The sequence below is a fragment of the Catharus ustulatus genome, chromosome 3 (assembly GCF_009819885.2).
Source record: "Catharus ustulatus isolate bCatUst1 chromosome 3, bCatUst1.pri.v2, whole genome shotgun sequence".
Lineage (NCBI taxonomy): Eukaryota > Metazoa > Chordata > Aves > Passeriformes > Turdidae > Catharus > Catharus ustulatus.
Window position 1 is genome coordinate 31,911,669 of NC_046223.1, and position 12,473 is coordinate 31,924,141.

Here is a 12,473-nt window from a genome sequence, read left to right on the forward strand (position 1 = left end):
CGGAAAAAGGTACCATATCAGAGTTATACCCTCCTCCATAGCCCCTCTTCCTCAAGATGGAAAAATGTGGAATATTAATTCCTTGGTTGCACATAAAGCAAAGATGCCAATTCCAAGGTCAGTGACAGACCACACTGATAAATATGAAGCTATTGTAATTTCAACAATGCCATGGGCTAAGAACTGGAAAAACATTCAAAGTATCATGAAATAAAAAAGCCAAAATGTGTGAAGCACTCGACACATATTGATATGGACTTCTTTATGATATCAACAGGTAATCAATAGGTTTGACATGTAAATAATATACCACCAAAATACAAACATTGATTTTTCCAATGACTGTTGGTGTCTCCTGATCCCAGATTCGATTCAAGCCAGCATCTGTAATGTATGCTTTGCATGTTGTGACCATTTGGTTTGTAACCTAGGGCAGACAATTGAAAAAAGTTTAACAGTAATTTTAACTAAACAGTAAATTTGTCTGTTTCACAAAATCTAATAAAATTCTCATATACATGTGTTAATACTATCAGAATAAATCTCACTTGTGGAAATAATAGTGCCTAAAAAATATATCCAGTATATACAACAAACACCCTATAAAAACTCTGAGAACACTCCCAGAAATATATGTAAGTACCAGGACGTATTTGTAAGTCCTGTAAGTTCAGCAATACATAAACATAGAATATCATCAATCAAAATTCAAGAACAAAAAGAATTTATTGAATTCCAACTATTCTTCACTTACACTGTTGTCTTTACATTTACAGCACTTAGTTAAAATCTGCTCTTAAAGAATTTTGTATCCTAGCAGTATGGCTTTACCTTGATTACCTGTGGCTCTGAAAAGGAAAAAACATTCTTCTACTTCTCAACTCCAAAAATCCAAAGTTAGCAATGACAGAAAGAGATGATCATGTGCAGATATAGAAGACATACCATAGAGAACAGCTACAGGTAGACAAATATTTTTGTCTATTAAACAATATGAACAATTCAAAACAATTCTCCTGATGATGGCGTTTGGGTTTTGCCTTTTTTTCTTTTATATGTTCTCTGCATTCTTCACACATATATTTGTAATTATGTCACCTATTGTATTAGTATCTGGGTTTTCCATTACTTTTCCATGGCCTTTCCCTAAGCAGAAAGACAAACAAATTCCAGAGTTCCAACCCCCAGGGGTAAAAAGCCCCGGTGCTATCTTGATTTTTCCTGGAAACCAAGGCTGAGACAACTCTTGGAGATAAATTCTCATGGACAAAGCACAGCTAGTACTGAAAGACAGGGGGGCTCCAGAGAAGGGGCTTGACTTGGGAGAAAATTGCATCACCACTTGTCCTCCTAATCGGCACTTTTTATCAATTATGCTAATTTCCTAAAACCTGTAAATTTGTACTCATCCTCATAGGGGTGAGCATTTGCGGACATCGTCCCACAACTGCCTCTGAAGACTTGTATTAAAGATCCTCTTTTATATTATCTCCTTACTAAAATTCTCTTCAGTTTAATTTCCAGGCTGGGAAAAAGGCAACACTGACATGAGAGTACTGTAAAGCAGGTTTAAAATACCTCTAACTAAAAAACTACAGGAAACTGCCATATCAAAGGCAGGCTCAAACTTTAAGAAAATTATTGACGAAGTTGGAGGTAGGACCTCCAGTGTCACTTCTAATGATCATTAACTGGAAACAAACAGTAAGTAAATAGGGACCTTAAACCACTGGATTAAAATACAGATTTCTCCTTGCTATTTCCAGCACAGCTTCGTGCAACCAGTTTGTTACTAGCCTTTGCAGTAAAATACACACTCCCTTAGAACATTAAATAATAGACAGTAGCAAGAGTCGATACACAAACCTACAAAGACCCATTATATGACAGGTAATATGTGATATATAGAAAACAGCCACAGTCACGAACAGATACAGATTCAAAAGGGCACATACTTCTTAGTATCCTAGTTCAAATTGAAATGTAACAAAATGTTATGCTGAACCCCATGGTGTAAGGAAACAAAAAATATGTATCTGTGTAATGAGCTGTATACTGTGAATTTCCCCTGAGCGCTTACTGCAGTGGTGTAGTTATGAAGAATTTCTTTGCTATAAAACCATTAAACAAACCATCTTTGCACGCAGTGAATACCTGGATTCTGCATTGGTATAAACACATAGCCAGTCTTCATTTTCTCTTTAAGGAAGGAAAGTTTATGATCTGAAATTCAATTAACTTTCAAGTATGACTTCCTTCAGAAAACAGGAGCCTTTTATCTTTCTTTTTGGAGGAACAGCCTAGTCAGATTGATGGTCATCAGCCATTAAGTCTTCAAAGCTGAGAATAAAAGAGTCTTTGGGATTCCATAATTTAGGGAAAACTGATCAGATTAATTCAGATCAGAAGATGAATCAAGAATATTAAAAAACTAACAATGATGAACCAAGAATAAACAACATTCCTTTCAGAAGAGAAGTCTGTAATCTAAGTTTAAGCCACTCATGATCAACAGAGTTCTCTTCCTTTCCCATGCAGAACCCAAATATTTACTAACATTTTCTACTGATTTAAACAAAATTAATTTTTCTTCTGAAAAGTCACACAATTTTTGTAATTATTATTTTGTTTAATCTACTTACCTTTATAAGCAATGATGTAATTTTCTCAGAAGTATTGTAATATTTTGAAACACGGTGAATCATTTGCACAGTCTTCATCAATTTTGGTATTCCCTGTGTCATTAATACCTCAAAGTAGAGTTTAAAGAAAAAAATCACTTCCTATTCTTAGCAACTATACTTACATTCTATTCATAACTTCTAAATTATGTATTTCCCTAAGTCACATGAATCAGTCTTTAAAATGTCATGGCATCTTACCAAAAGTTTTGTTATGAAAAAAGACCATGCTCAAAAAGATTTCAAACATCAACAAACAAGAACAATAAATGGCTACGTTTAATCATTGGCTGAGAGTAAAGATGTTACATGATAAAATAACTGTAATATCCTATTTTGATGAACAAAACTAAACACTGATTCAAAATGTTTGTGCAATGTTTGTGCAATAGGAAGAATTTTTCTGACAGTGATTGTCTGAGATGAATGTTTTTGTTTTCCTTCTGGTAAGGTTGCTATTGTAGTTTCATTGTGGTAACAATCTTTACATAAAGTATTTCATTCAGACACTTCAGAAAACTCATTAAATAATTATCACAATGTTAGTTTCATTTATAAATGCCTTCAAGCATCATATCAAACAACTAAATCTTTCATATACTTTGTGAAATCAATGCTCACATTGTTAAAATCATACTGTGGCATTACAAGTACTCAGTAGCTCAAACACTTCCAAAATATTTGGGGGGGAGGGAGGGGAAAGAAAAAAAAAACAAAAGAAAAGGTAAAAATTGTAATTCATTAACATTATCAGGGACTTGTCAAAGTTGCAATTCACAGCATCAAGAAAGTAATTTTGGCTGTCAACCTTCAATGGAGAAGCCAAGATCCTATAATTAACTTTGAGTTGTAAATTCAAACTCATACTGTGAATAGACATAGAAGGCATTTGCATTTAGCAAGAGTGTAAAAGAAATGCTATATAGTATAAAAAAAAAAAAAATCTATGCCCATATTGCTCATCACCAACTCCATCCCTGAAATGGAATCAGGAGATTCTGAGTCTGTAGGTTTTCTTTTTCAATCCCTGACAAAAAAATAAAACCCTGAATACTGTACTGTGTAGAAAGTTCTCTGATTCAAAGCCTTGAGTTAAATGTTCAGGCTGAATTTTCATGTATTAACCTACTTCAGCACAAATGTCACTGTGTGGTACTGCATACACTAAATGCTGTATTTTATGCACATACCAAATATCATCATAAATCCATATGTATGCCAGTCCTCATTCACTAATACATAAAAGAGCTGTCCATATCAGATACTAAATGCAACTCTAAACAGAATGAAGGTCTGTTTAAAACAGGATATATTTAGCTTGAAAATCATTGCTTTTAAGCTGAATATAATAGAAAATCCTACCTAAATTATCTCAAGAACATGATTAAACAGAAAATCATATGTATCCAAATTGTTCCAGACTAAAAAAGTCTAATTATCCTGTATTAGTAAAATTATGAACTCTTCAATGGGTTTACACCCACTAATGTCTGTCTTTGTTTATGATACAAAGAATTTTATCTTCATAACACCTATGAAGTAGTTCATCATTGCCTGGTACCTAGCACCCTCTAGTGATACCCTGAAGAGCTGAAGATAAACAGTTTAGTGACACTGCTTATCATACTTGCCTCTTGAACTATTCCATGCAATATGAGCTCTATGACAAATATTACTAAAGTCCTTTTGCTTGCCTTCAGTTACAGCTTTGGAATAGGATCCTAAGCTGCCAGAGATTCAAAAGAAATGGAGCACTTCCTGACAGAGGGTTGGAGGCATGTAGTTACAGTAATAAATAATTATTATACCAAATAACTAATATCTTGGACTAGCATTGAATGGTGTCCCTGGAAAACCAACTGTGTAAATTCTGACTAGTAGGTACCTCTGAAAATAGAAGCAGATAATACTGTACTCTGTACTAAAAAATAAGATTTTCCCATTTAGGACCTCACAAGGTTTCATTGTTTTGTATATAACTGAAGTTTTGGTACTTTGGTCAGTTATGTGATCACTGACACATATGGAATTTTCAGAGGAAGACATATTTGAAGATTTTTGTGTTATAAAATATGTGCTAGCTTAACCGCTTTCAAAAATAATACCAGTAGCTTATTATTATTATTATTTACTAAACACATATTTTAAAATACTATATTTTATTAAATATATAATAAAATAATGTTCAAACATTTAGCTTGACAAGTTTTTAGAAAAAAAGTCAGGAAAATTAGAAATGTAAATTTCAAAAAACTACTTTTAAGTAAATATAAGGAAGGGAAAATTCATTTTGCTCTGAAATTTCTATGTAAATACCTAAACTATGCATAAAGAATGGTGAAAGGCATACTTACAACATCAGTGGTATAAAGTGGCTGACAAACTTTTTCAAGTGTGCTTAAGTATTTCACATTATCTTTTGATTCATTTGCTGCATCTGTGATTTTTCCATCTAATTCTTGCCACATCTAGTGGGAAAAAAATACTGTGAAAAACTTCATACATAGTGAACTATTTCTTTAACTTGCACTCACCTGCCAGAAGTAAGCTTTGGTAAATGAATTTTTAAGATGCATTGTCAAAGCAAGCAATAAAAGTTAATTTATTGGATTTATTAAACATATAATGTATTTTATATTCATTTTTGGCTGTATCCTTGAAAGGACTTGTTCTTTGTCTGGATACATTCAGCACACCAGCAACATATCAAAATTTTCCTCTTTTAATTCTCTTTGGCAAATCTCTCTTAGATGAAATAAAAAAACAAACAAACAAACAATAAACTTCATAGTAAAAAAACAGCATAAAAAGGAAAAAAAATTACCTTTAGTACTTTAGAGTGTGCAACTTTCAGAACATTAATAACAGTTTTACAGTTTTGTCCTTTGATCTGTTCAATAATAAAGTTCAATTTAGCAGACGTGTATTTCCAGTTGTCCAGTTCCATCAGTGGACCGGAATCCTTAGCTTCTCTCTTTAACTGTTTGCTCTCAATCAGAACCTGCAACCCAATTGAAAAAAAAAAAAATCAAGTGTCTACTACTGCGAATACGCGAATAGACAAGTCATTATAGAGAAGAGACGCTCTTGAGGAAACTCACTTAAAAAGAAACAAGCTTGCATTTACTGACACGCGAAAATAGCTCCCATTTGGAAAAGTTTTCCAAGTCTGAATTGCACTTAATCATATTCTTAAAATGAAATAAGGGCATTTAATACATGTGTTTGAGTGCTGTCATAGTCTGAGTGAATATCAGCATATACAGATAATTCTTTAACCAGAATCTGATTGAAATGCACCAAGTATAATTTCATTTGTCCAGAACTCCAATAAGTAGTTTAATAAAAGTATTAGATACCAGTCATTTATCCATTTGTGTGTTGATAAATGTGCAGTCAGCTCTTTTTACATGTCTTTTACATTTTTACGCTTGTGAGCTAAAAACACTAAGTATAGTATGCCTTGTAAGTAGAATATATCTCTGCTTACACAGATTCATATTCTGATGCAGGATTCTTCTCTCTTTTTCATGGAATTCTCAGACATTAATATCCCTGATAACTGAGACCTTACCAGGCAAAACTTACACAGGATAAAATATGCCCTCCTGGGCCTGATGAAAAACCTTTCTAAGAGCAGTATTTCCCACCACAAGCGGCAGGTAATGTACAATTAGGTATGTTCTATATACATATGTGGTCCTCACCAGTGTTATTACTCCTGCAACCCTCCATTCTTTTCTTCCTATTTGTGTACTAAGTGCTCAGAAACTCTTGTTCTTGCTAGACTGTAAACCCCTAGGTATAAGAACTATCTACTTAACTTCACTTGTGCATAGAAGCAGAGTGCTTCTCTTAATTGGGGTGGAGATGTAGCTGAAGCCTCTGGCTACCTTCAGGCAAGTCTCACATATAATTTATAAATATTTAACCATTTTCATGCTGAATTGATGTGTTAAAACGACAACTTACATGTTCAATTTGTCTATACCATATTGTAAGTACTTCCTCTAGATGGTGAACTGTGTCGTAATTGTCAGCAGCTGCAGTTATTTTATCAAATGTCTGGAGTTCAGAAAAGTCAATGTCATCTACTTTTTTCAACTCAACTCTTCCTTCAATACATGCTGTAGCACCTGAGAAAAGGGCAATTACAATATAGAACCAATTAAGACTTTAAAACAAATTTCCACTAGGCAAAGCAATTTAAATTTGAAAATATCCATCTGCAGTCAGTGTTGTTTTCATATAACAGCAATTTACTGCACTCAATAAAGCAGAAATATCTAATTTTAAATGCAATGATACTCCTTAAAAGCAATATGTCACTATTTGCTTAAGAAAATAATTCACCCACGTATATATTATGCAAGTAATTGGTAATTTTATTTTTTTCCTTGAAGAATCAGAAAAGTTCCTTATCTATGCACTACTGCCTTGAAATAGAAATTTTAAGCAGAGTTCCTACAGTTTGTTTCCTAAATGCAATGCTTACCTCCTAAAAATGAAATGTATTTCTTAATTGTTTCCACAAAATTCTGCTTGTCTTTTGTATCTTCTTTGGACTGACCTAAATTACCCCAATTACTTGTTTCTAGCATAGCAGGCAGAAAAACCTTTTCTATTACATCTTTAACACCAGGTAGGAGTCCCTCAGTGGCATCCAAAACACCAAAGGAAATTTCCTGCCATGCAAAAACATTAATGTTATCAAAGCAGTAACTTACAGTAGAAACAGTATTATAATTTCAACTTATTTTTATAAAAGCACTCCAATATGCCAAACAAAACTTTAATTTAAGAAGATCACTACATAAGACACCTATAGTGTGCCTGTGAGATAGTACTTTTAATTAAAAAAAAGTAAGTCAATAATTATTTAATAATACTGTTTTAAAAACTGTCCGGTTATGCTTTTGTTACATCAGTTATTAATCTATCATGCAGAGTTTGGAAAATTTTAAATGGTAGAAAAATGTCCTCATCCACAATTAGGTACTAATTCATGAATTGCGAGTAGCAAAAACCTCTCTGAATGTCCTTATCTGAAATTATTTTAGAAGCAATTATCTGACTAAATATATATTACTTTAAATCAAGTTAATTTTTTTCCTATTCTCCAATACAAAAGTTTACAAGGTCTGACTATTTCTAATATTCCAGTATTTTAAATGTCCTTCAAATAAGCAAGTATTAACATACATTATGTGACAAACTTCCTAGAACAAAATCTTTCCTTTCCTTATCCCTTCAGCATTTGGAATTAATTGGGAAGGTATCTGATGGAAAAGTAATATTTATGACCAATACTGAGGTGCTTGATAAAAACAGACCTTGTCTCTTCTAATAGCATTTTTCTCTTTCACCTTCTTTGCTCTCAAAAAGAATGGAATATTTTAACATGAAATATAAACCATGTAAACTAATAATGGATTTTCTGTCAGAAGAATTTGAAATAATACTAATTAATGCTAATTAACATATGTAAATTAGTATTAATTTACATATTTAAAACTATTAGTAATCAATTTACAGTCCCTTAAGCACTGCCCAAATACTGATATATATCTATGAACAATCATGAAGCCCACACTTATGTAAAAATTTTTGTTGTAAAGCAGAAAATCGGATGCCACATAATTTACACAAGCTAAATGTGTATTTTGTATTTTGTATTTTGTTTAACAAAACACATAAACTAGAAAGGTACAGGTAAACTTTTTGTCTCCTAGTATTTGCAATAAAGTCTTCTCAGTGCTTCCTTGTAGTTCAGAGATTTTGAACATCCTAAAATATACATAGCATCTTTAACCTCTTGAAAATATCAAGGAGAATGAGAAATTAATGTTTATTTCTTTAACAAGAATCCTGTAAGACACACTAAATTCACAAGCATTTGCTGAAGACATACAGCTATTTGTTTTTTACCCAAAATGGAGAGCAAAGCAGTTACCACCAACTTCAGTTACATGACAACAGTGAAAAAAATAATGAAACAATAAATAGCTGATTTAAAAGCTTTTAGTTTATAAAATATATCAGAGAGTACCTCATGTATAGTTTTATCACTTATGGGCGTGTCATTCTTATAACGAACAAAATATAAGCATAATCCTATCATCTTGTCTGGTGTCCTCTCCGTATAAAATTGCCAAATTTTAGTTCCTCTCTCAACATTTGGAATTACCCGACCACTCTCTGAAAAGGAATTTCATAGATATGACTCTTTTTAAAAATGAGAGTATTATAAAATGCTTAACATCAATATAAGGAAATAAAAACAAACATATAAATCACTTATTTTCTTCTTTTGTCAGAGAAAAATACCCAGCATAATTTGTAGCTATAATTAATCACACTATTAGAAAACTACAGCTACATGCAATGTGTATCTTACAAACCTATTTGGGCACATTGTAATGCGCTGAAAAGGGAATTTGCTCAGGCCCATAGTTTGAAACAATTTACTGGTGACTAAGGTGCTTTGTTTTCATTTATCCTACCAAAAAGATGTCAGGTCTAAGTGAGAAAATAGAGACAATGAGATGGTCTCCGGTCCTCTGGGGATATATTCCTATCCAATTTGATAGCTCAACATAAGTAAGTAACAGAACAATATTTGCAGTAACTAGTGAATCATTAGGGATTTCAGACATTACATTCTAATTCTCTACCATGCATGTGAAACCTGAAAATTTTCAAATATTTATAATAAATGCAAATTCAGAGACAGGTTTTATGAAAGCTCTTTTTAATGAACTGCAGGCAAAATTCATGCACAAGAAGCTCACAACCAATTCAATATTTCAGGATAACTCTTTATAGTCTTGCTTCCAGAAATGGCTAAAATTGAGATTTTTTTTTTCCTAAACAATTTGATTTGAAGCAAGCATTTAAAATATGAATTTGCAGCCATCAGAGCAAAAGTTGCAAAATTCTGAACAGGCAAAAGCAGATTTTATTCTGAGAAATCGCAAATAAAATGAACAAAAGAATGTACTGTTATATGCGCCTGTATTATTATTGCTAAACATTTACCTATTCCTCGTACACTTGTTTCTTGATAGAAAATTACCAATGATTTTTTTCCTCCCTTGGCAAAAAAGGACTCAAAGGCATCGAACTGTTAAATCAAAGAGTGAATACATGTTAGTCAAAATATTTCGAACTGTTAAATCAAAGAGTGAATACATGTTAGTCAAAATATTTTTATGTCCCTTTAAGATGTACAAAAGTAATTTGACTATGCTACTGTTTAAGGTTTTGTTGGCATGCAATGTTTATCCTCAAATCTTGTGAGAATCATGAGTCCAGCTGAAGGACTCAGCCATGGTGGTGTGATCTCCTGTTTCCTCCTCATCAGGAAAAAAAAAGGTCAGAAGTTTAGCAACCATGTGTGGAGATGCATCACCTGCCCAAGGACAAAGGATACACTTCTTGTTGTGGTGTATTTCTTATGAGCATGCTTTTTTTTTCCCCCCAAATAAACAAATAATCCAGCTGAATCAAAACAGTGATGGGAAAGGGATTGACATTCAGTTGGACAGAATTTAAAGTCACTCTTTGAGAAGACAACATTGCATGAAAACAAAAGGAGAAAAGCAAGCCAGCTCTAGAAATGCATTTCACTATCGCTAACAGCACTAGTGAATAGCGAAGTTAAAACAGAAAAAAAAAACATTTTAAAAACCCATCCTCTAAACAGTGAAAGGAAAAATTGTTAAAGTGCTGAAAGCGCAGTGACAAACAGTAGGAAAAAATTCACTATTACAAGAAGCACTTCAGCTGGTGAGGAAGAGGAGGACAAACAGTAACTTTGGGGCTTGTACGCTTCTGCACAGACGGTAAGACGTGAGCTGTCCCAACAGCTACTGATTCTGCAAAGAGCTGCTGCTTCAAGTCCATGTGGTTCTCACACCCATTGTGTGACTATATATGCAGGCTAACACTTTCAAGGGCAAAACCTTCAAAGACCTATATTTACAGGAATTTTATAAATGACAATTTGTTGGGGGACAATGTTGACACAGCCCCAACAGCCTAAACTGTTTATAAATAAACTGAAACTGGGAGTAGGAAAATATTCAACTATAAAAATTTTTCAGATGGTCCTGGTGACAGCAAAAAAAAAAAAAAAAAAAAAAAATACCCAACCAAACCCAAACAAATATAAACAGAAAAACCAAAACCAAATACAAAAACAACTTCTCAAGACCCCAAAATTTTTCATTTTCTCAAGTGTTGGGATTAATCAAACTTGGTGTAGAACAGCAGTTTCACATGAATCAGAATGATTTAAAACTACATATCTTTTAGCAAACGTAAAAAATTGACAATACTTAGCACACCTCTATGTTGTGTAAGCAGGAGAAAAACCCCAATGAGGTAGAGTACATTTGATGATATAAAAATATCAGTAAACAAACAAAACCCAAACAAATTTGGCTTGCAACTGTAGAACTGTTCTAAAAATTTATTTGTTTTATCAAAGGAGATATTATCTGGCTGTGTTTTAAATGCTAAGTCAAATCTCTCTTAACAGACAAAAATAACATCAATGAGACGAAACAACAGTCAAATAACAACATTATCAGAAAAGAAGTCAAGTCATATCTTCTCACAACAGCCATACTGAGTTTTGATAATCTACTAAAAGTACAGTTTAACTGTTTCCTCCCATTTGTTTAATCACTTCAAAACATCATGAAAGACAACATTAAACACACAAAAATAATTAAAGATTTCAGAGGTTCCACAGGTTTGAGATCTGTACACTCTACAAACCCACTTAATCCAGTCTTTTAAACATCCAAACATAAATAAAGTGCTCAAAACTGAAATTGTTAGTGAGTCTTTCAGAAATTTTCTGAAATGTATTTAAATGGTGTAGGATTAATCTTCCGTCTTATTACTAGCATGCTAATTTTCAAAATGCTCCCATAAGTTACAGATTTTTGCAGATTTTTCAAAATTTCTGTGAGAACTTGCCTAACAAACAAAAGTGAACATAATTAGAACATAATGAAGTCAGTCTGAGATGGATGAAACTGTTTGGAACTGGCAGATGTGAAAAGAAACCCTTCAGTCAAAATAACACCAGTATTGATATTTTCCTAGAGGTAAAAAAGATGAAAAAGCCACAATCAAAAACCTTGGGGATATTTGCAAATCTTCCAGGAAACTCAGTGGAAAGATTTAATCAGGAATACTTTTAGATTGATTGTGTGCCTTAGTAATCACATTTTCTGAAATAAACAATCAAAATGATAGATAACACTTTCTTTCAAAGGAGTAATCTGCTACATATTTTAACTAGTAATTTAAATCAACAGGCATAGAGAACAGACTCACCGAAGGGACATCCAATATCATTTCTTCCACAGTTGGCAAGTCTAAGCCTACCCCGGCACTGAGAGCTTCAAATATGTATCTATATGAAGCATTAATTTTTGCTCTTCGATCTTCTCTTGCTTTTTCATATTGAAGCTAAAATATTAAACAAGACTTTCAATCTAAAAATACACTAAGTAATCACAATGACCTGCTACTTAGCTTGCAACTCATGCTGAAAACTATCTTGTATTTACAGCTGCAAAACGCCCTAATCTTTAAAAATATCTAAATTTTCAGAGGCTAACAGAAGAACAAATTATTAAGTCATTGTAAGATGTGAAGTCAAATCTGAGGATATGTCAAGAAAAAACAAACATTAAGAATAGTACAGTTAGATTTTAAGATTTTTATGTGACATTAACTGGTTTCCTTGCTCACAATCAAAATTTCCATTTATTA

The 12,473-nt window shown here is 32.8% G+C and overlaps 1 protein-coding gene across 1 annotated transcript in view; it reads right to left on the reverse strand.

Annotated features, from left to right (window-relative positions):
• DNAH8 (dynein axonemal heavy chain 8) overlaps positions 1–12,473 on the reverse strand; it is a 113,307-nt gene that overhangs the window by 98,628 nt on the left and 2,206 nt on the right. The window contains 9 exon segments of the mRNA XM_033053827.1: positions 326–427; positions 2,643–2,750; positions 5,036–5,149; positions 5,506–5,682; positions 6,654–6,817; positions 7,177–7,366; positions 8,731–8,879; positions 9,720–9,804; positions 12,033–12,167. Coding sequence (XP_032909718.1) covers positions 326–427; positions 2,643–2,750; positions 5,036–5,149; positions 5,506–5,682; positions 6,654–6,817; positions 7,177–7,366; positions 8,731–8,879; positions 9,720–9,804; positions 12,033–12,167 — 1,224 coding nt within the window.